The 25,122-nt window shown below is 37.8% G+C and overlaps 1 protein-coding gene across 4 annotated transcripts; it reads right to left on the bottom strand.

The window, feature by feature from the left end:
• Window positions 1-35: 35 nt before the first annotated feature.
• Window positions 36-24,709, bottom strand: agfg1a (ArfGAP with FG repeats 1a). Of its 4 annotated transcripts, XM_079608841.1 has the most exons (14): window positions 24,234-24,709; window positions 12,389-12,482; window positions 9,606-9,721; window positions 9,176-9,338; window positions 7,998-8,157; window positions 7,266-7,391; window positions 6,465-6,536; window positions 4,095-4,280; window positions 3,769-3,928; window positions 3,613-3,692; window positions 3,425-3,529; window positions 1,811-1,960; window positions 1,606-1,688; window positions 495-721 (listed from the first exon to the last, which is right to left on the bottom strand). In XM_079608841.1, the coding sequence occupies exons 1-14, from the start codon at window positions 24,398-24,400 to the stop codon at window positions 662-664; spliced, it is 1,722 nt and encodes a 573-aa protein (XP_079464967.1). In that variant the 5' UTR covers window positions 24,401-24,709; the 3' UTR covers window positions 495-661. The 4 variants fall into 4 exon arrangements, with proteins under 4 accessions (XP_079464968.1, XP_079464967.1, XP_079464969.1 ...); XM_079608842.1 differs by lacking the exon at window positions 6,465-6,536 and having other exon boundaries at window positions 36-721; XM_079608843.1 differs by lacking the exon at window positions 3,425-3,529.
• Between the last annotated feature and the right edge of the window lie 413 nt (window positions 24,710-25,122).

The raw sequence follows: 25,122 nt of genomic DNA, 5'->3' as shown, positions 1-25,122 counted from the left end.
TATATATTGTATATATATTTATTTATATATATATACATATACACACATTAACTTAGATTTCTGTAACATAAGTGGTCTTGATTCAGAGTCTCAGGAGTTCTCATTACTCCTCATAATGGAAAAAACAATCTTTTTTGCCTCAGAAACTCCAAAAAGCACAAAAAGGCGATGTCAAAAAGGGATTCCACATTCTTGCTTAATGTTATTCACAGCATGGCGGACGTCAACGCCGTATATATGCAGCATATGTGTGTGTACATGTGTGTATGTGTTAAAGATACAAATACTGATATGCACAAAGATCTAAAATGTAGCAATTTCTATGAAAGAATTATGTACAGAATTGCAGCATTAACATGAACAGGAGGTTTGCAATAACTTAGTTATCCGCCACGTCGTGCAGATGATTTCCAGGCCAGTTAACAGGAATGACAAGAGGAGCACAGTAAAAAAAGCTCCTTATCTCCAGACAACGCTGCATAATGTTTTGCCATAGACAGGATCATGTATTTATTGTTTTGCTGTTTTTTTTTTTTTTTTCAAACTTAAAATTCAATAAAAAATTTGTTAAGAAATTGATGTTTTTTTAAAGCTACTTGCAGAACAAAACAGTGCAAGAGGTGCGAACGAGTCGCAGGTCGCCCGCTGGAGGACAAGAGTGCTATAAGAAGGGGTTTGTGGATGAGCCTCCGGCAGGAAACTGTGCTGCTGGCGCCCCTGCCTGGAAGACAACACATCAACAAAAACCAAGCTTTGAGTTTACTTCAAAGTAACATTCTTTTGTAAAAGAATACAGAATGGACAAAAATTAGAGACTTAAAATAACATTTGGAATCAAGTGTAGACTTAAAATGATTAATTACAATGTATAACAATTAATTAATTATAAATGTATAACAATTATAAATTAATAAATGTAACTTCAAAATAATGTTTTTTTTTGGTAAAATAAAGAAATAATTAAAGACTCAAATAAACATTAGGAATTAAATGTAGATTTAATAAAATATTATATATTATAAAATAAATAAACACATAAAAATATTAAAAGATTAAATGTAATGTAAAATATGTTTAATTTAAAAAATTTTTTTTTAAAAGATTAAGATTAAATGTACACTTATAATTAATAATTTATATATTATAATTATATATTTTAATTCATTATTAATTCATTCTAAATAAGAGATATTAGCTTCAAAATAAAAAATATTTTGTAAAATAAATGAATAACGAGACTCGTTTTTAGATTTAAACGAAAATAAATAAGCAAAAAGAAAAGAAAAATTTGAGACAAATGACCATTTGGAATGAAATGTAGATTTAAAATGTCTAAATTATTAATTACAATAGTAATAATTATGATAATTATGAATAAATTCTAAATAAAATACTTAGCTTCAAAATTTACATTTTAAATGTAAAATTTGTAAAATAAATAGACTCAACAATATTGTATTATTAACAATATTGTATTAAAATGTATTATTAACATTTGGAATGAAATGTAGACTTTATAAAAAATATAATTATAATACATTATTGATAGAAAAAAGAAAAGAAATAAAACATTGCAATCTTGCAAAAAATTGTTCTTTAACTCACCAGGAAGGGATTGTTGGTTACTCCAGGTGCCGTCATGTTCTGTCCAAATGGAGCGACCTTACCCTGACCAAACGCAGCAAAACCTAACAAAACAAATATGTGACTACAAAAAAATGTGAACATGTGAAAATCTTTATAACTGAAGTACGGCTGAGACATTCTACAAAAAGCAGCATGATGATGGACTGAACTGTAAAGCCCCTACCGTTGTGTTGTTGGGGATACGCGTGCGGCTGGGTGTACGGCTGTCCAGGAAACGCTTGCTGGAAGTTTCCACTGAAGCTGGTGGGAAGGTTGTATGCAGCAGCGTTTCCGAAACCAGTGGGCATGCTCATGGACGGCGGACCGAAAGAGGCTACGGGACACAAAGAGTCTCAGTTTGACTTGCATACACACATGTGACTTTCAATTTTAGCCAATCTGTGAGATGCACTGACATCATGTTTGCAGTTCAACTTCACTGGAAAAAAAATCTTTAAATAACAGCTAAACTGTAAATTAACCTAATATTATTTACCAGTGGATTTGAAATGGAAAAAACATACAAACTAAATTAAGACACAGAGCTTAATGTTTTTTTACAACTCTCCACTCCGAAAAGTGAAATGTTTAAGAGGCAGATTTAATTTTAAATTTAGAAGAGCAATCTCAAGTGACATGATGAATCATACAAAATAAGGACAGTGAATAGGGTCATGTTGACTATTTTTGTCCTGAGTACAGAAATCTGTGGCGCTAAATCGGTAGAGCAGATGACAAAACATGACTAAAGCACTACAGCAGAAGAAGGAAAGAAACAACACACAGCCCTCAGAGAAGAACAACCAACCGTTTATAATATATCAACATATACAAAGTTGAAATTGATCAAAAGTGACAGGATCATGTGACACTGAAGCCTGGACACTGTAAAACATGACAGCTCTGGCATCGTTTGTTTTCAGATGCCACTTGGTTTGATATTTTGTATCTAATGAAATATTAATAAAAAACATTTTTGTATATGCATTTGGTTCATTTTCTGTGACAGCTGAAGACATGGGATATCAATGCAAAGGATAATAAGACAATACATTATCTGGGGTTCATCCACCTCAGACAACACAAGCACACCTTTCTTTAATGGGGTCAGAAGGTCAGGATGACCACAGAATTGTGGTCAGTGATGTTTATATTATCCTGCTAGTCTATGTCAAGGCTAAGCCCCAGAAAAGGAAGAGAAATAAGGGAGAGAAAGAGAGAGATGGACATACCAAAGTGAGCCGCAGGGTAAGCCTGACCCTGCAGGGGTCCTATCATGTCTGAACAGCATGTCGAGAACACAGCCAAACAAAACCATCAGTCGCAGCGCACTTGCTTTTTTGTTTTCTCATTTTTGGCCTATATAAAAAAACTCTCCTCCTTATTCACATTTAAATGAAGCCTTTCCTTTCTGCCTTTTTTTCTTTCTCTCTCTGGAACACGAACACACACACACGAACACACACACACACACTCAACATTTATCCGCCGCAGGGATATAGAAATCTCTGCAGCTCTTCTGCGGTGCCTTTGTATCTCGCGTGTGAGAGCGATCTCAAGCTGTTAGCTCCTAGCATGGAGACTGGGCGTATCTGACCCACTTAAAAATCTTCACAAAGCCCTCTGGTGTGTTAAATAAATAATGAGACACAAAACAAGAGCCGCTTCTCGTGTCTTTAACTCTTCGAAACCGAGGACAAAGCCTGCTGTGAATTCATAGAAGATTTCCTGCGAATAAACGCCGGGGTTTGACCGATCGACTTATTTAAACTCAGGTACATGTAAGCTACGCCTATACCTGCTGTGGCTACGCCCACTCCTGGTGCTGCTCCTCTCCCATTGGTCTGAAATGGGTTAGTGGCCTGCGGAGCCCCGGGAGCGACGAATGGATTCGTCGAAGGCCCTGTTAGAAAACGCAGTCGAGATGTAGGAGATGCGATGGAGGCGGCAGAATGGAAATCTCCGATAGATCTGAAAGACGTTTACCTGCAAAACCCTGAAGCATGCTGGGTAAACCCTGTTGTGCTTGAGCCGGAGCAACAGCTGTAGAGGATCCAAACATAGACCTGAATGAGAGAAAGTGTTCAGCACGACCGAGAAAAAGACGATGAGAGGAAAAGAGACGTCTCTTTATAGTCTCACCCTTGCGCTGTGGTGGCAGTGTTGTAGCCGCTCACGTTTGGCGCTGAGGTGCCAAAGACCGTGTTCAGTTCAGCTAGAGCAGCGTAGCGGTCGCCGCCAAACAGAGCAGCCTGTGGAGGGGGCGGACCCACACCTGCCGATGGAGGGGCCGAGCTCGTACCTGTGGAGGGAGACAGAAATTGTTATTTTTAAACCCCAGCACAGGACTCTAATACATTATCTGGAAAGTTGTGCATTTCAAATATTTAGAGAAATGAGTAATGCTCAAAAAAATTTAATATCAAGCCTAGATAGAGATGAGCTGTAAAGAGTGTGTGAAAATGCACCTTGTTCAGGTTTGGTGCCGAACACGTTGTCAAGGTTGGCCAGGGCTGCGTATCGGTCCGCAGGGACACTGACTGCTTCCACAGAGTTACTCTGGGTGGAGCTAAACGAGGCAAAATCAGCACTGCACGATTTGGGGAAGTTATCGAAGTTGGCAAAGTTGGGATTAGCTAGTCCTGATGAGCTACCTGATGAGGAAGGAAAAGAAAAGATGAGCAACAGAGCGAGAGAAAAGATTAAAGGACAATGATTCCTCTAAGTTTTGTTGTTGTGGAGCAACAACGCAGTAGAAAAGTCCATTTCACACGTTTTGTTTTGGGCAGACCCTGTTTTTATTTTTACAGAACAGGAAACTCAGCTAAAAACACGGAACCCCCAAAAATGTATTAATTATTTACACAATAATAATTTAAGTATGAATAATAATATATAAATATAGCTGCAAGCAGCAATTATCGGGGCCAAGCTCAAATAACACGATAAGTCATGCCACCATGGCTGGGAGTGTCAGACCAACTACAACAATGAGCAATTAAAGACATTTTAAGATGATTTTAGGCAAAATGCCTGAAAAATCATAAATACAGTCACTAGATTTTTGATTTGATGGTTTATTACTTTCGACCAATAGGTGGCACTGTGACCAGTTTGATGTTGTGTGGTCAGAGTAAGGCGACAAAGACACATTGACACATTTTTGGTGTCAACATGGCAAAGCGTTGCAGAGATACAGCCTCAGAGTCATTTTGGCTTCATGCCTCAACTTTGTTGCTGCAGTATACAAAAACTATAACTTTTTGTCAGCACAGTCTGAAGACAATCTGACTAGAATTTGGTGAAAATTGGGCACGGTCTAGGAGGACTTTAAAAAAAAGTAGGTTTTGAAAGAAAATCAAAATGGCAGACATGAAGTTCAGCCTACTATAGCAAAATTGGTATGTCCCAAGGAATCTATATCTAAGACCAGGTCATTATAATAGGCTAATTTATTCAAAAGTTATTAGCATTTTTGGAAATTTCGTTATAATTTTTGACCAAAAGGAGGTGCTGCCCCGAAACTTTCTGAGTACTGTCAGGGCATGGTGCCGAAGACACACACCGATTTTTGCAACGATACACCAATGTGTTCATAAAATATAGCATTTTATGACAAAATACAAAATGGCCAATATGTGATACTCGAAATACTGCACCGTTTTGTGACTTTTGGACAAACTGTTCAGAAGTTATAAACAAAAAGATAAATTTTTCATATCTCCTGACCCATAGGTGGCACTGTGTCGAAATGGTGCAGTTGGCCTCAGGTCATGGTTGCCATAACACACATTATGTGTGGTCAGAATTCGCTAAAGCGTTGCGGAAATATAGCCTCACGTTCATTTTGGCGTTCTCTTCTGAAATCGTTTGCAAGTTATTCGAGAACGGTTTGACGAATCAACTTGAATTCCATACCTTTTGTCGGCATAGAAGATGATCTGTTCCAATTTTCATGAATATCGAAGTAACGGCCTAGGGTCTAGTTCGGATGAAAAAATTATTTTGTTTCTAGCCCTTACGGTTCAAAAGTTATTAGCATAAATGTAATGTGAGTGAAAATTTGGACAGTTGGTGGCGCTAGACTAGAGGGATTGAGTTCAAGACTCCAAATTTGCCATGGTGACAGTTCAGACTGTCTTGGGCTCAAGAGTGGAAGAAGAAGAAACGGAAGAATAATAAGAACACTCACGGAGACAATAAGCTGCCTACCTTCGGTGCTTGGCCCCTAATAATCATAATTACATAAATAATTATAAAATTTGCTCTAAAAAATATTCTATTGAATTATTAACATAATTTTTATATTTTTCATATTATGTAATTCAGTTTATTTGTGATGCAGCCTGGAATTAAACCACACCATGTTTGTTCGTTGGCCCTTTTTTCTCCAATCTGTCACCTGATGGAGTTTGGGTTCCTTGCAACTGTCGACTCTGGCTTGCTTAGTTTATATTCTTTAATTCAATTTATATTACATTAATTTAAAAAATATAAATATGATGTTTATTTTAATATTAAAATCATAACAAAATATAAAGACTTGTTTTGTCTTTTGTCTCAAATCTCAACTGTTTTGTATGAGCTGAATGTGACCCAAAACTTTCAAATTCAAGACATTTTCGCTACACGGGTCAGCTTTATCCGCGCTATTCCGTCTACACAGGAGCAACAACAGAAACACAGCTTAGAGGAAACATTGACTAAGAGGAGAATTCCTGAGGAGCTATATAAGGAAAATCGGATTTCATTCACACCACTGCATGATAGTGTCAGGAAAACCACTTCAACAACAGAGTGTGTGTACAAGACACACACACACACAAGCTGTGACTTACTGTGCATGGCCAGTGGAGGCAGCGATGAGGTAAACTCGCCCACACTGCGACTAAATGGGAGACTGTTGTACACTGACGTACGCACAGGAAATGAGTGAATGACAGCATAGGTATGAAAAGCAGGAAAGAAAAAAGTAAAAGTAATAGAAATTATTAAAAGTTTGGGTACATTTTAATGTTGAAAGGAGACTAATGCTGACACGGGCTGCATTTATTTGATCAAATACAGTAATATTATGACATTTTTTGCCATTTAAAATAACTTTTGTATTATAATATATTTTAAAGTGATGGCAGAGCTTCAGTGTCACATGATCCATCAGAAATCATTCTAATATGCTGATTTGATGCCCAAAATCTTACTTTTGATCATTTGATGAACAGAAAGTTCAAAAGAACAGCATTTATTTGAAATATAAATCTTATGTGACATTACAAATGTCTTTACTGTCATATTTTGATCAATTTAATGCTTTCCTGCTGAACAAAACAGAACTTAAAAACAGAAGAAAAATAAGCCAAGCTGAAAGTGAGGAACTGAAATGACAGAATAATAATAATAATAATTAAAAAAAAATTTATTAGAGAGAATTAAATGTATAATTAAAACAACACTGATAAAAAGAAGGAATGGTTGAGAAGCGACAATGTAATCAGCAATGAAAAAAAAAGAAAGAAACAGAAATGTGATTTTGAAAGTCGTTCTAAGTTAACAGCACAACTTGGGCGAGGAGTCATTTGTTAGAGGCAGGCTTGCGGTGAAAGCATGTTCATATGCCTGGCTGTGAGCTTGTGTTATACCTGGTTGTGTGGGCTGAAATGAGTCCTGTGGCGCTGATGGAAACGCTGCTGTGGTTGGAGCAGCAGAACATTTGAACGCATCAAAATTGGCAAAGTCTGCATTAGCATTAGCATTCGCATTCTGCGCTGTTGGGGTCCACCACAAACAAACAAACACACACAAACAGAAAATGGGATGAGGAATAACAGAGAAACAGGAATGAAACTATGGGATGAACGTGTCCAGTGTTTAGGTCAATTAAGTTTCTTTGTCAGTCAGGGAATCTCAAAAAATCTATTCATTTTCACATTTTCAGTTAAAATATAATCTTGTAAATTTGACTGACTTAAACACTGGTGGTTGCATATGAAGACATTAAACACACTGATGTAAAGTGGAATGATACAATGTTGAATCACACAAACTTGCTAAAACAAACCCACTAACACATGACATAAAGAAATTACATGAAATGAACAGAAAACCTCTACCCAGAAGCACTGGCTCAAAATCCAGCCATACAGACCTCTGGACCTGGTTACTGGCATTAACTGATAAAACTTAAGACCAGTACTCTCAAGAGACGCCAGTAAGGATTAGTGGTTTTATGGTTTTTGTGGCCGTGGCAACACTGTCAATAAGTCTAGTACAGCATGATGGGAAACCAGACCACATCCCTCTAAGAGTTGTCTTGAACCTTAAAGTACAGCTTTTTTAATGGATGGTTTGTTGTAGCGTGAGTTTGTTCTTACCTGAATGACTGTTGAAATGTGCAAAGTTGGCAAAGTTTGCGTTGCCTGTGGACTGCGAATGCGGACCTGCAAAAATGTCGCCACCCAGTTCGCTAAGCAGATCGAACTTCCTGTCCTGATACTGTTGCTGGGCCAGCTGAGCGCGTGACACAACCGGAGACTGAGAGGGGGAAATAAGACCAGAAACTCATATTAAGAAAGTAATGATCAAATACAATTTGGGGTCGGTAAGGTTTTTAAATAAGTTTCTTATGCTCACTAAAGCTGCATTTATTTGATCGAAAATACAGTAAAACAGTAATATTGTGAAGTACTATAAACAATTTATATAATTGTTTTCTACTTTAATATATTTGTACATTTTATTTATTCCTGTGCTGCAAAGTTGAATTTTCAGCGTCATTACTCCAGTCTTCAGTGTCACATGATCCTTCAGAAATCATTCTAATATTCAGATTTATTATTATCATCAATGATGAAAACTGTTTGCTGCTGAATATTGTTTGTGGAAACCGTGATACTTTCTGTCAGGTTTCTTTGTTGAATCGAAAGTTCAAAAGAATAGCATTTATTTAAATTATAAATCTTTTGTAATCATCAATTTTAGATCCGAACCGCGGTGCGTTTGCATTGTGAAACAGCAGCTGTTTAGCCTCGTTGCTCGTTTACCCTTTAACAGCGACGCAAGAGAAGGCGGAACAATGCATAGAGTTGCTCACCTCACCTCGCTTTTACATTTTGTTTTTTGAACCATTTGGTTTTGATTTCAAATGGCACTTGCATCTTTCTACTGCGAAAATACTGCAAATGTTCAAAAGAATGCAGGAGTCCATTTTTGCTGAAGGCGAGCAGAAATGAGACATGTATTCTCTGGACAGTATTCTCTCTGCTTGCAGTGCATCAGTCACGCTTATCAGGGAAGTGAGTGAGAACACACACAAACACACAGATTTATCGAATCATACGTCATCAAGAGGTTCACTTGCGCAATTTAGTACGACTGCATTCATGTCAGCAGTGAGCCGTACCGGAGTTCACACGAACCGAACTCCAGACCACCCTTTTCATGCGGACTTGGGTAGGTTTGAGTTTTCCGCATCCGAGTACGGAAAACAGCGCTTACATTATACAATGATGTGCATTATACAAATAGATGTGCACCAAACGCATTGTGTTACCTGGCTGGGTGTGTTTTTGCTGAAGTGTAAACTGGGTACTGATTCCTCCAGTAATGTTTTGAGAGGTCGGACCTCTGGAGTGCTGCTGGTGCTGCTGGCAGACGAACCAGAGATAGACGCATGAACCGACGCCACAGTCTTAGCCTGCTCTGGAGGAACATACCTGAGAGGAAGACATTTAAATGAGCAGAGCACACATACACCATGATGTGTTTATTTTAGCTTTATGACACCAAGAAAAATATTGGCCTATGCAAATACAATCTTAAAAACACTGGGAAAGTTTAAGATGACTTAATGTATTTGGTATGCACTATGCAGTCATATAAGTGGGATAATATATTTTGCAGTAATGATGACTGACTGTACATGATACCTCAATTAAATATCAAACATAATATCAAACATTTCAGTCTGTGCTCTTCCTCACCATCGCTTCTTTTCGTATTTGTCCTGAAGAAACTCTTTGACTTTCTGAGGTTCTCTGAAGTCTGGGATGGCCACGTTTCTGTCGTCATAAAGGCCGAGCCATATCGGTTTACATGCCTGCATATGCATACACACATGAAGAGAGAAAAAGATCATCAGTCATTCAAGTGACAAATATACCATAAACATGTAAAACAGAGATTCATCCATGTCAAAAAACATGAAAAAGACTCGGTCCCATTAATTCTCCGTTTATTAGGGAGAAGACAGACAAACAGAAAGATTCTTCAGTATCTCTTTCTCACTGCCTCACATGTGTGAACAACAATGCAGGCATTCATACTAAGGAAAGTCTTGCTTTGAATACATGCACTCACTCACACACATTCTCAAGAAAGAAACAAATATCTTAAGTGACATTTGAAAAAAAACATTTAAATAAACTCTTGGGAGTCAAATGCACACATACTTAGATATCGCAACTGATAAATTAATAGGCAAAGCATAAGGCCGGAAATGCTGTGTGTGTGTGTGTGTGTGTGTGTGTGTGTGTGTAAAGCCTTTCACAGAAGTGAAGACACAGCATCCATTTAGATATAATCAATGCAGACACACATTTGTAAACACACACACACACACACACACACACCCTTAAAAAACAGTGGTTGCAGCTTATTAATTATGTATAGCAACAGCAGAGTGAAGACACATTATCACTTGAGTCTGATGAGAAGCCCTACAGACACTGAAGTTTTCTATGACCCTCAAAAATGTATGTAGTTTGTATGAACTCGTTGTGCTGGTCCAAGAGAGGCCGGGTTAGGTTCATCCATGAGATTAAAGCTAAAACTGACCCAGGAATCAGTGCATCTGCCTTTAACGCTTCAGAAAGGCATACTAACTAAACTGACCACTGCGAAGTACACACTATGTACTGAATACTATCAAAAATAGCATTTTTGTGAAAAGCTTTTTATTGTAATATTAGGGATCAATAAACTGACAATTACTTTCATGTTTTTGCCAATAATCAATAAATGGTCAAACTTCTGACAAAACAAAAAGTAAATAAATAAAGTTTTTTTTTTATGCACAGAAAAATGCTATAAGTGAATTTAGGCATCACAATTGTAATATACAATATGAATAATGAATATTAATTTTGAGATTGACTGAAGATTACATTTAACAATTGTTATTAAATTATAAGTGTTTTTAAATACCTTTAAGTCAGTGTTAGATGACAGAAAAGGTAATCTAAACGTAAAAATAGAAGAACATGTGCAACATTAAATATCCAATATGATATATTACAAAAGAACAAAAATGCAATATCAGCCGATAAACAAGGTACACACGCACACATATATTATATATATATATTGACTGGAGTGATGATGCTGAAAATTACATGAAAATAATATAAATTACATTTTAAAATATATTAAAATAGAAAAAAGGTATTTAAATTGTAATATTTCACAATATAACTATTATTTTTTGTTCAAATAAATGCAACCTTGGTGATCATGAGATACAAACATGAGATTTAAAAAAAACACAATATTTCGTACCAAAGTGTCCATTTACACTAAGTGTAAACTTTGACGCGATCTGCCTTTTGCCAAACTCGCTCTTCTTCCTTTTGCCATCACTTATCAGATTGGAAAGGCATTTATTTTCAATAAAAATTAAGAAAATATTTGAAAAGTGGAAATAAAGTGTATAACGTGCGTTTAATAATAAAGTGTTTATTGGATAGGGGCAGGAAGGGCATACTGTTCCAATAAGGTGGCATCAATTTAATAATTGTAATAAATATAATCATTTACTCCATGTTATTATTGCATCCTGTTAAAGTAAAACAATACTGGGGTGAAAATAGTATATGCCACTACTTATAAGTATACATACATAGCATCTAATTGCACTTATTGCAAAGAACTGCTACTTTTTTATAGTGTAAATAGAATATATTGCTATTGCTGCAGCCTATTTCTTACTGACCCCAACATTTTGAATGGTAGAATTTCTTGCGTTTGTGCAAAAAGGCAGCGTGTGCACTCAAATGCATCTGTCACTTAGTAAGCCAGACAAATTACTGAAGATCTGCCAACTTCAACAGTTTGCGTGACATGCCCTCACCATCGAAAACCAAATCAGAAGTTCAGGCTGACAGATGCGGTGAGACTTTAATACAGCAAACCCACTGTCTGATCAGACTGGTTCGAATTGGACCCACAAAAAACAACTTCATAAAACAAAAAGTGTGCACACGCATGCACAAATCATCCTGAAGTTCATCATGGTTTAAATGGGAGATTAAAGCGTGTGCGTAACGAGACACAGAGCGCTCAAATAAGAGTCTCCTCGGCACGCAACTTCATTTCCAGCTCATCCTCGTTAATCAGGCCTCAGGAGACCTGGGAAAAATCCCAGGAATGTTGAGAAAAGGAAGGGGGAGATGAAAAGTGGTCCAATCTTTGTGGTTCAGAGAAACACAGACTTATATACACACACACATACATCTACATATTTATAGGACTACTCTATTTTTAGAATAACTGTCTCATAATTGTATTGATATAAGGGCGTTTTCAAGAAGAAAAGACATTCCAGAAATTCCCGTCATTTATCGTATCACAAACATACGACTGTGACCTCCTCGTAAATCATTGACTCAGTGGCGTCCAGATATCAGCACAAACAGTCCACAGAGATGACGACACACACACCGTGTCAATAAAAACATCACTGCACTTTGACTATGCCATCATCAATTACCTCATTTCCGTGCTTCTGTAGAAATTCAATTTCCTGTAGCGTGAAAGTCGTCATGGAAATGGACTTCACTCTGTGGGGGGGATTCAGGCCTCGTCTAAAGGGGAGAGGGAAAGAGGGTGACAGATTAATTAAATAAAAGGAAAGTGTTGCAAATCTCCTGTAGTGCGAGTTAGATTTTCTGCTCCCTTTCACTGTAACTCTTCATTACAAACCTGCATATTACACACAGATCTAGGACAAGGACAAACTCAGACTGCTCGGCACCTCGCCAGGTCTGTGTGCGGAGAGAACGAGAGCGCACGGGTGTATGAGGGGGTGGAAGAGACTGATAGTGTAGAGAGAGTGGTGAGCTAATAATGCTGCCTTCAAATCACATCGGGATGAGCGAGCGGACATAAACGGCACTGGGATGTTGTAACGCACTGTAGGAAACTCCGTTATCTTTGAATTTTTTACTTTGAGTTGGCGGAATGTTAATTAAAAAATAAAATAAAATAAAAAGACAGAAACTAATCGACATGGGTTAGCCTATAACTACGTTTTTATTGTTATTTTGTTTGCAAGTATTTTGTGTCGGCTACTACTACAATGCACATTTAGTCATTTAATGAGTCGAAGGCTTTCCCGTCATACTTTGTAGCAGAACTAGAATGATAAAATACATAAATCATTAATTACACACCCAAGGCCTTGTTAATGAAACCCAAATTTGTGTCAATATTTCATAAAATCTTCCTTTTGTAAACAGTCCCATTGTAATGAATGCATTAACTAGAATAGAAGGATGGTTTACAAATGAATTATGAAATTAGTTAAGCTCCTTTATTGGTGAAAAACATCCATAAAGTCATCTTTAGCTTTTCATTTTATTGTAACGGCTAAAAAAAAGCTTCCTGTTCTTTTTTGCCAGCAATATTTAAAAGAGAGAAAACAGTAATGTAGAATACTCTTCAAAGGCTTGGGGTTGGTAAGAATTTTTTATTTGTTTTATTTGTACTTTTTCTGAAAGTCTCTTCTGCTCACCATGGCTGCATTTGTTTGATCAAAATACAGTTAAAACAGTATGACATATTTGTACAACTTAAAATAACTTAAAATAAGTATTTTCAGCATCATTCCTCCAGTCTTAAGTGTCTGTCACATGATCCTTCAGAATTTGTTCTAATATAAACGACTGATTTGCTGATCAAGCCATCAATGTTCTTATTATCAATGTTGAAAACAACAACAGTTGTTGTTGCTTTATATTTTTGTAAAAACTAGGGATGCATGATATATCGGTAGGATATTGGTATCAAATTATATATTCATTTTTAATGTTATCATTATCGGCCCGATAAGACAATTAGGCTGATATATTAAAGCCGATAAATATTTGATAATATCCTTCAGCTGAGAAACTTCAGATGCCATGATGGTTTTGAATTGCTTGAAATATAATTGGAATCACGTCCAAAAGGAAAATACAGTTAATTGCAATGTGCAGCACAAATCTGTCATTTAGGCTTATATATATATATATATATATATATATATATATATATATATATATATATATATATATATATATATATATATATATATATATATATATATGCCCAATGTTTCTCATTTAGGATGCGTTTGGTTAAGTTGATCAATTTCAAATGTCAATTTTCTTTCCACATAAAGAAGTTCACATAATGAGGAACTGAAGACAACAGAATGACCATCTGATGGTTCAATGCGTCTTTGAATCAGTCAGCGTCATGATGATCTTTGAACACTTGATCTCTGAATGCCCAAGAGCAATGTAAACATGTGTAAGGGCTGCCCATTAGAAAGCCTGTTTCCTTCCTGTATTTACCCTGTTATCGTTCTCAGATTTGCTCTCTAGGGATCAGTGTGTGTCTACTGGAGGACATGCTGCCTCTGATTCTCTTACGCATCCGTTTTGTTATTTCCACCCCCTGATCTCTTCCTTTCTCTTTCATCTAACGATGACATTTGCAGATAATAACTAACAGGAAGTTCATTTTGGTAGTTAAATGAAACGGTTCACCCAATACTGAAAATGAATGATTTCCTCTCTTTCGTGAAACACACTCATTTTCGGGTTGACTACTTCTTTAAGCAACACTCACATGCACCTGTTTCTATGCCAGTGGAATGGGAGGGAGCGTTTAGTACGTGTAAGTATGGAAAAGACATTTAAAGCTACTCTGCCGTCCCTCTGTGCTGAAACGGGTGACAGTTCATCTGACACCTGAGCTGCAACAGATGTTCAAAACAACATTCACACAAACGCACCCCCTCGAAACCCCCAAAAGGCAAATCCAAACACGCCAGCACAGCACTTCTGCTCTAACAATCGCCGCTTGTTTGCATGTGGTAATGCAAGTGCGCTGGTAAATTCCCAATTCTGGGGACGTCACCCGTAACTTCCTCTATTATTGTGTGTATCCTCTTATGGCGACATGAGGCATATAGTGATAAATTCTGAAGGGCATGAACAGAAAGGCCTTGGTAAGATTAGACCGGGTGCTGAATTATTCACACGATCTGCTGCGGGCCATTGGCACGGGGTTGGGATTCTGTAACCGTGTCCACCAAGAACCATTCGGCTTCAACAAACTTCCTCAAGCCGAACGTCTAACTTAAATTAAATTAAAATATGAAGTATGATTTTAGCTTACATCTTGATGCTTGGCTGTTTTGGCTTATTTTTAAACCCAGTTTTATTTTTAGTAATATAAGCCAACTTGCAGCCAACTTTGTGTTATTTTGTATATTTTTAAATGACTGTGGTGGCTCATACCGACTTAATTGTATTAACAAAAAATTGTTTGGGACTGCTATTTAATTACTAGCCTTACCCTATAGGCCTACTGTTTATCATCAGATTATTAGTCGTATTCGTACAATTTATGTGTATGTTAAGTAAAAGAAGAGGTGGAACGTGTGTGTCAACAATTGTTTTGTTTAGCTTTGTTTTGTTTTTTCAAACAAATGTATTGTAATATATAGGCTAGCCTATATATTAGGCTATAAATATATACTACAAAAGTGGGTCGCGGCTTGATGACCATAGGAAAATGTGGGTCCCATGGCCAAACCACTTGAGAGAACCACTGCCCTAATGGGCCCTGGGCCCCCTGATTGTGTAGCTCTCAAAACAAGGGTAAACTCAGTCCATTTTGTGTTCTATAGAAGAAAGAAAGGCATATAGGATTTGGTAACTTGACATGATGGAGATTAAATGATGACAGAATTGTAATTTTTTGATTGATGCTTTGCTGGTCATGGTCACAAGCTAAAATTGGCCAGTACACACAGAATACAAACAGAGAACCAAAACATATGCCTTATATTTAAAATCCACATTCACACCATTGTTAAAGTTGGCATGAAAAAGAAGTCTTTAAGAAACGGTAGTTTTTTCTCCCTATTGTGAGATATATCCGAGTGAAACCGCTTCACGAACAAGAACAAATGTAGAGGCCGGACTTGATTTTGTCCATCGCGAATTGATTGGATCATTCTGGTGTGCTACTGCAGTGCTGAGTGACAGGAAAAACACGTCACCCTCGCGCCAGTAAACACGTCATCAGAGAAGAGAAGTGGGTGCAAGAGAGAGAAGTGATTTTGATTCAATTACGACAGAGTAACATCCCTTGAACTTGTTGCCCTCAAATGGGATCAACCCCGAAGTGGGCGAACAGTCTCTTGTCATTCAGCCTGCATTATATAAAAAGGAGGTCCTCATTTCATCAGGCAAAAGGATGACACACTTCACCCTTGACATAGACAAGAGGCATCAGAGACTGGCCAAACACAAGAGCATCATTATGATGTCATCTTAGGGGCAGTGCTTGCAGAGACAGCTATCCGATAACACATGAATCACAGCCGGTCTTTGAGAAATTACACAAACAGATTTCCACCAAATCAACAGGACAACTGAACATTATTTGGATCAGGATTCAGGACACCACTAGATGGATTTACACCTACTGTGTGTGGGGCAGCATTGCCTAATGAGTGACCCTGACACACATACCCAGAGAAACACAGGCCTGATCCCACGTGTACTGGGTTACTGCATTTGTTCAGAGGGTTTTTATTTGACTAAAGTGCTGCCACACAAAAGCAGCATTCAAAAGAGAGCCAATGTTTTTGTTTTAATGTTTGAGATGGAAAGTTAGCAAACAGTGCCTAAGGCCAACACTTAACCTTTAAGAGTAGCGTGTGAGAAAGTAATTTCAGACGGTGGTGAGAAGCTCTGGCTTCAACTTCACACACCGGGTGAGCCTGCAGATGCCGCATCTGGTTTCAGTAATGAGAGTGTGAGATGCGCTTGTGCGATTGGTGGTTGTATTGTGGTTGTGTGTGTGTGTGTGATGATGCTCTGAGCAGGTGGATGATGGGCTCAGGGAAAATGGGTCAAAAACTGGGTGAGAGGCCAGTCTCCTCACAGTGATAATGTATGGCAGAAAGAGAGAAAGAGAAACATGTACGTTTGTGAGGTCTGTGAGTGTGTGGGTGTTTGCACAATAATTCAGTTCCTCTTAAGAAATCACTGCCAGATAAAGTGCTGAAACTTCCTCTGAACACATACATCAATGGAAGTCATCAACAAACCCACAAACACACACACACAATTTATATTTCAAATAAATGCTGTTATTTTGATTTGTTACACTGAAAATATAATTGTAAAATATTATGACAATTCAAAATTACTTTTCTATTTGAGTGTATTTTTAAAATACAGTTTTTACGGTTTTAAAAAATCTTACCGACCCCCAAACGTATGAAAAGCACAAACTACTCATCAGACCGCAACATTGCACAACTCACTTCGTATTAATCTTTACACATACTTTGCGTCATACTTAAAAAGAAAAATCTTTAGCCATGACATAATACAGAATGCCCTTGAGTGTTTTTATGAAACAATTACTGCTTAACATAAAAAAAGTTTTCAAAAGCTTATCATATAAAAAAAAAAACGTAAAAAAAATGAAAAGAAAGAAAAGCTTTCATAATTTTTTTTTATGAAGCAATGGTAAAAAGCTAAAGTTAAAGGAAATGTCACATGCCTAAACAATAGTATAAAGGAGTATGTGGGTGAGAGATAACTTGAGGAAGACAGAGGAACTGAGAGAGAGAGAGAGAGAGAGAGAGAGAGAGAGAGAGAGAGAGAGAGAGAGAGAGAGAGAGAGAGAGAGAGAGAGAGAGAGAGAGAGAGAGAGAGAGAGAGATCCACCCTGTGCTGGAATGGGCTAACCCAGTAACTGACCCCGTCATAAAACTGACAGGGAAATGTTTGCTGGTAGCTTGCCTTGACATCATCCAGTCTCTACTCAGGTAACACTCCTTAGATTTATAGAACAAAATCACAGTTCAATCAAGCGGTCAGCTGATATATGACTTTTCTCAATGATGCTGGTCCCTCCGGATATCTTGAGAGAAGGGTGATCTACACATTACACTGATAATATACAGTAGGCTATAGGGTGAATTCTGGTATATATAGTTTTTGTATTTAATTTACTGGAATTCCCCCTACGTTAAATAATGTAATGATGAGAAGAGAACAAACCACAATAAAATCTAGCCTATATCAAAGATTTCTATCCTACTGTGATTCGAATGTACCATCAAATTAAGTGAATATCTGAAAAGGGTGAGTGGAGCACTGGCCTTCTTACACACAACCACTGACAGGCTCTGAAGCGAGAGGACAATGTGTGCTTCCTGTCCTAATGTTTCCACTTCCTGTGCACATGCAGACCATGTGCTGCTGACGCAGCGAATACTTGACATACACTTCCTGTTTAAGAAACATACATGTTCACTCATACAGTCACATGTACAAGCCAGATAATGACCAGAGTGATTATAAATGCACAGATTAGAGAGTGCGATTAAAGTTCAGATCAGGTGAGAGGAAATGCAGCAAAATCTCTACATGATATTATCAATCATAAACACAGGCGGTACACAATGTGCTGAAGTACTTTAGGGTTAGGATATAGATTGTTTTCATATTATTATGGCAAATAACCTATGAATGGTCAATATAAAAATATTTTATTAAATTGTGTCGCAATAAAAACAAAATCAATCACTTTAATTATATTTAACAATATTATTAAATTAAGTGTTTTAAAGAGTATCTTAAGTGAGTGTTAGATACGTGTGTTAAATGTAAAAATAGGCATAAATTTGCATGCATATTTAATATCCCATATCGATTGATACATTACAATGCGACACCAAAATATAATGCATCCCTATAATTCCAAACAGAATGCAGTCAAAATCCTCATTCTGATTACCGTAACTCAAATAGCCTAAAGTTCAGCCCATTACTAAAGAGATTTGAAAAACACCCGGCGATTTCATTCAATAATAATTGCGTGGTGGATTATTTTGTAGGTGTACGGTACGGGTACGCACAGGAGAACTTCTCAAAAAATGGCAAAGTGAATTTGTTCTTAACCTCGTTTTAACATGAATGAATTTGGAGTATTTTAAAGGAGCGACAGCTTGTTAGTAATTTGCATAAAATACATCCAAACAATGTCCATAAAAGGGCTTTTCCACACACCCTTTCCATTTGTCACTCTCAGCAAACATGACGCACACACAGCAAGATCCTCGAGCAATGACAAGTGTGTACCATCCTCAAACACAATAAACACCTTTTATACAGACCCAGATTACAGACTGATTAGCAAGATCATATATGATGGAATATATTTAAGATCTATATTCATGTATAAAGTTCATCTTAACATAAGGCCACCAAGAGTATGTGATTTATGTCTTCACGTGGTTTCAGCTGTTTCTACATTTTTTCATTGATTTGTTCGTACAAACGTGAAACCGTTTGTACGCAGATTTCATGTACGGTTAGTGAATGAGACCCACTATGTACGAGCAGCATGGCAAAATCAGTGATTCAGGATTAAAACTGGGAATCGCTGGCACAGTTGTGAATCCGGGCAAGGCCGGAGGATCATCTCCCCATGCAAATGCCCTAATTAAAATCCAACACCTAATAGCTCATACATTAATAGCATGTTAATCATTCACTTTTCTACAACCCACACAGGGGAAATTGTGCATATTTTTTACTTTTGACAATCAGCTTAAATATAAGGTGCACTATGTAAATTGCTAAATGAAAAGATGGCATTAACAAATTAATTTGAAATAAAACTAAAACTGACATAATCTAAAGAATAATCCATATACTTCCATTTCCATATAATCCATATAAAAAAACTTCTCTAATTCTATAAGAACAGGGAAGTCCTCACTACAACCACAACTCCACACTACAACAATAACGAAAACGACAGAGGAACTACATCATTCGAATCACTTTCAGAACAATTATTTTTCCAGCTGATAAGCAAAAAAAAAAACAAAAAAAAAAAAACATTTACACCCAATCAGAATCGACCTGACAAAAAAAGATCTTGAGCATTTAAAGCATCAGACGACATAACTGCTGTGCGCGCTTTTAATTAACCGACCATTAACGTGCCATGGTGTGGATGCTAATATAGTTATTGTTTTTGGTGTGACTGAGCCTTAACAGGGATGTTTACTGTTGCACTGTCAGTCGTAGAAATGTTGCCAAAGATCGCAGATTGCTTGTAAGAAGACTCCCATGCTTTGGCGGTCTGACATCTGGTGTGCAAGCTCCAGTGAGGGAGCAGACGTCTCTCCGGTGAAGTTGAAGTCATTTAAAAGCTGGTGCTCAGAAAACAACCCAATTATCTCCTCTGATGGAGTTTACTAGGAGAGTCACCGTTCCTTCACACACATGCAATGGAGGAACAATACAAGACAATAAGGCCGCATTTACACTGCAGGTCTTGATGCCCAGTTCCGATTAGTTGACCATCCAATTTTTTTGATGACCAGGTTTACATCTTTTAAAAGTGACCCATATCCGATATCTGCATTTACACTATACACTTGGTAGGCGCACTGAAGCTTAGACCGAAAAAGGAAGCAAAAATGGCGCCATTTGGAATGGACGCAGACAAATTGGTAATACAGGCTTTTACTTTCCGCACCGTCTTCAAACAAGTGGCTAAATGAGACTACAGAGGTTGTTGGAGACATAAAACATCTTCACGCTGAACATGTAAACTCACTAGTCCCCTTTCATCGCCTCACTGCGTTTATAATCGCTCTCTTGAAACTATTCTAACTCAAACCTTCAGGGAATTTTTTTTTAAATAAAGCTTGAAAGAGTTTTCGAAAGCTTAGCGGTAATAACATTGAAGTCATGCATGCGACTTTGGTGTAGCCTAGTTCTTTACACCTTTACTTTGTAACTTTTTACTTCTGGCAATTGTATTTATGCTTCAAAAAGTTGTGTTCATTTGTGCCGATTATCTTGATAAACAAAATGTGTAAGAAAAGCCCCTTTCACACTGAGAATTGATCCTGGAAAATTGCCATAAAATTGCCAGAGTGCCCACTGCCTTGTGTGAACGCAAACACGTCCCAGGATTGAGTCCGGCATCAATCCCGGGATGGGGACCAGTCCCGGAACGAGCCCTGTGTGAAAAAGAAGGGCTGTGCCGTAGTGATGACGCTGAATCTTCATTCAGATCGAGCTCAATCGGATCGATTAAGAAGTTTACGTGAAGACTTTTCAGTCCGATTGAGCCATCAATCCAATTACTAATGGATTATTTGGTTGCATCATGTAAACGTAGCCAGTCAGTGTGAATAAACCAAAATGAAAAGATCCCGGGACACATTATCAGTGTATTTTCTGGAATCTCTGTGTAGGTGGCAAATCATTTGTTGGTCACACAGAGCTTATTTCCTGCAATAATCCTAAAGCCAATGGAAAATTCTTATTGGCTTTTTGTCGAGGGAACCAGTGTGATGCTTATTTCTAGGCTGGCCTACAAACATACATAATCCTTGCAGTACTCTGTTGTTGGTTTAGTAAGTTTAGTTTTTATTACTGACTATCAGCCTGATCCACCCAGCATAACCAACAGTCCTCACAGCTGTGCACAGGCTTGTTCAAATACACCTGATCCTGATCGCACTTCCAAGTGAACTAACATGATCCTCGGCCCTCTCCTCACTCCAGGACTCCAGAAGAGTTCAGCTAGAGTAGACCAACAAACTTGCTTTCGGATTTCTTTTATTTGCTCAATCGATCGCACTCATCTCATCCTCTCCTCTGCCTTTGGGAGAATTATTGACCGTTTCTTTGTGATTCTGCAGACAGGTCACTCAGAAGAGGAGTAGTGTATTCCAGAGATCTAGTATCTGGACAACAGGACAACATCAAACCACACTACAGCAAGAGCATTTATCAATAGCTTTTCTCAGGAACAGTGCCAATCTGTCAGACTGTTTGTTGCATTCCTCTCTGAAGTGCTTAAATGGAAGGCAGATGTTCTCATGGGAGTCGACGAGAGATCATTCTCAAACATCTTTCCACCTTTTGGGGGAGTAGCTCAAATGTAACTGTTAGGAGCTGACTATTGCAAGACTCTTCTAAAAATGCAAAGGCGTGAAAAGTCTAGTAAGAACGGTCTCCTCTTACTAGACTCCTCGTCCACTTCCTGGGAAAATAAACCCATTTTTACGCAAACCCGTGAGACCTTCCTCATGTTTCAGACATGACTGGTTCAGGCAAGTTTATGAGTCAAGAATGTATGAGATAATTCATCATCAGAAACAAGAGATGTGAAGGACTAACAACCAATTATTCAGATTCTTCATGAAGACATTTAGCTAATGAACAAGCACATTAGAAGTATAAATGCTTTAAAATAGACTAATCCATTCCGACAATCCATTTCAAATTCAGCGATCAAGGCGAATATGTTCAAAAATGGGAAAAAGTGGGTCAGTTTTCATCATATTCCAAACCAAGAATAAAATTGGGATTGAGTTACACAGCAGGAATAAACACATTTATTCACACCCAATATTGAGCCCAACAGATTACTGCACCACTGTGTCCATGAAAAAGCAACTGAATACATTTTATAATAATAATAATTAATTCTATAAACAAATTAAGACCATATAAATACTCTGACTGACTGCCATCATCATAAGTTCAATAGCATATAGACATAAAATAGGTGTATAGAGCAAAAAATATGTGGGTAATTTCATCTCAAGTTGTTCAAAAATTGTAAAAGGTAAAGCAACTTTGGACCACTTGAGATGCAAAAGGGTGATATTAATTCAGTAAACCATGACTGTCAGCTTCATAGATGCGAAAACCTCTAGAGACCACACCCATGAAGGAAGGTAGTCTGCTTATTTCCAATATTTACTTAAAAATTTAAGCAAATCTGCATTACTTACATGCAGGATCACTCTAGCAATTTGAATTAAAAAGGCATTATTTTAGGAAGCATTTCCAACTCTAATCCAAAATCCCCAGCATAGACGACTGTTACACAACAAGGATGAAATGCTGATACAGGACATAAGAGGTATTTATTCATCTATCTATCTATCTATCTATCTATCTATCTATCTATCTATCTATCTATCTATCTAACACACAGTCACTTTTAAATGCATCTTTCAATGAAGATTCTGCTAATTTAATGGCACATATCAGCATTCATTCCTGTGCCAATTTGACCCCATCAGCTAATGGGGAAGGATCGTTACATGGAAAAGGACTTCTTCCGTGTAAAGACTACGCAAGATGTCAACTTCAGATATCAAAAAGCATGCCGCAAACTGAGCAATCATGTTATCTACACCACCACCACATAGCCTACCCCCAAATATGATAATCCTGGTCTTTATTTATTTACATGTATAAATACTAATTATAGCCTATTCTGTGAAATATTAATATTATAAATATGCATACTTAAATGCATTAAATAAACGATTACAGTGTTCTATTTAATATTGCACTATTATAATACTGTTAATTAATTAATGTTAATAATTTTTCATCTATTTTAAATCAATTTTATATAGCCTACCGGTTTTCATTCAAAATTATTTATTTGTTTTTTAATTATTTTACATCTAACCATCTATCTATTAATGTATCATTACATTTTTCTTATAGTACCGGTACTCAATATAGTACTGTGCCGATAGAAGTATTATTAAAACAAAATTAACAACAAATTTATTTTAGATTATTATTTTTAATGTTTTCTCAAACTTTTCCACAGACCCTCCCTAGCACTCTTGATCTTCATATACAAGAGTATAAATTCAGCTTCATTTAGGGATTGTGAGTGTCAAGCCCAGCCCTCGCTATCAGGAGAGGAGTGCGCGCACACACACCCTTTGCCACATGTCACACAGTCACCGAGTGTCTCTGACTATCTCTTCCACATGCTGTCTAGAGGTTTATCTGACCTACAAGGGCCTCTCCTTACAGCTAGATAAGACAATGCAGGAGGACATATGAAAAGTCCAGTGATATGCCTACAGGTTACGCTGCCCAAGTTAGCTGGAGTATCAAGACAATAGACACTCATGATTTTACTACTGCATAATCCCAACCAGACAACCACCCAAACTACAATTCACCCACCCATCAAGCCTGGTTAGCTGACAGATAACCAACCCCCAAAAAGACAACAACCCACCCTTATTTACATATTAAAACCCCCTAAAGAAAAACATCTATGTTAATAGTTCAACAGCTGGGTTGAAATAATCGGTATCAAAACCTAGTGAGCTGCCTAACTAGACATGTTTTGTGGCTTCACAGGTTATGATGTCTAGGTAGGCAGCGCACTCGGTTTTGAGACACAGACGGGTGCGAAATAAAGAGGCTCGCAGACAGACAGACAGACACGGGAGGGTGGCTCACAGGATGCCTGAGCAGGACGTGCAGACGAACGAGCCCACGGTCATGTTGGCGTAGGTCGGGCCGCGCTGGTCGCAGTCGAAGCACTTTCGGTTGAGCGCCAAACTCGTCATTTCCCGCAGCATCTTCAGGTGTTTTTCCTCCTGCTTTCGCTTCGCGCTCGCTGCCATGGCCGGAGCCGTTAATATACCGTTGGTGAGTTAAAAAAAGAGCGTAATAAAAATCCAATACGTGTAAGGGTCCGGAGAAATAAGTCCGGCACTTCTATAAAAACAGATCACGAGGAAAGGTAACGTTAGGCGAGCCGGAGTTCTGCAGAAGGGCCTCACGTTTCACGAACAACGGGCGAAAAGCGCCGTAGTGATGAAGAGAGGAGGGTCCTGAAGCGCAGCTCTTTCTTTAACAGCCAGCCTGCCCACTCTACTTTCACTGCCGACGACCAGCCCTCCCACTCTGCATTCATTTCTATTGATTGATCCGTGCAGTTTAACACAACGGCCAACAGGGGGCGAGGACCAATAGTAAGTACTCAACGGATGAGAAACCAAAGGGCTGAGTGCTAAAACTACCCGTAAGACTTCCTATGCTGTGTAAATCTGTAAGGAAATATAATAAAGATACGTTTAACTATAGTTTTGCTCAATATATGTGTTTATAAGTTAGAATAAATATGTTGTTTTTGTGTAACAGTGTCAATCATTTGCCAAACCCGCTAGCACAGAGGCGAAAACTCTGGACAGGGAAAACGAGTGACCAATCACAGGCGCCACATAGGCTCACGTGACCCCAATCGAGCCCCGCCCATAATACTTCTCGAGTGCACGGTTCTCGAGCTTATTTAAATGTTCTTATTAATCCGCAGTGCCCTCTAGAGGACGCAACACATTAACAG

Source organism: Phoxinus phoxinus (genome assembly GCF_949152265.1).
Source record: "Phoxinus phoxinus genome assembly, chromosome: 4".
Classification (NCBI taxonomy): domain Eukaryota; kingdom Metazoa; phylum Chordata; class Actinopteri; order Cypriniformes; family Leuciscidae; genus Phoxinus; species Phoxinus phoxinus.
The sequence above is the reverse complement of the archived record's forward strand: the minus strand, read 5'-3'. Positions and strand labels throughout refer to the sequence as shown.

Excerpts from the sequence above, each read along its gene's own strand:
- agfg1a (XM_079608841.1), bottom strand. The coding sequence starts at position 24,400 with ATGGCAGCGAGCGCGAAGCGAAAGCAGGAGGAAAAACACCTGAAGATG. Across the intron at positions 9,722-12,388 it reads TACAGAAGCACGGAAATGAG|GCATGTAAACCGATATGGCT; the intron begins GTAATTGATGAT and ends ATGCATATGCAG. Across the intron at positions 9,339-9,605 it reads AAATACGAAAAGAAGCGATG|GTATGTTCCTCCAGAGCAGG; the intron begins GTGAGGAAGAGC and ends TCTTCCTCTCAG.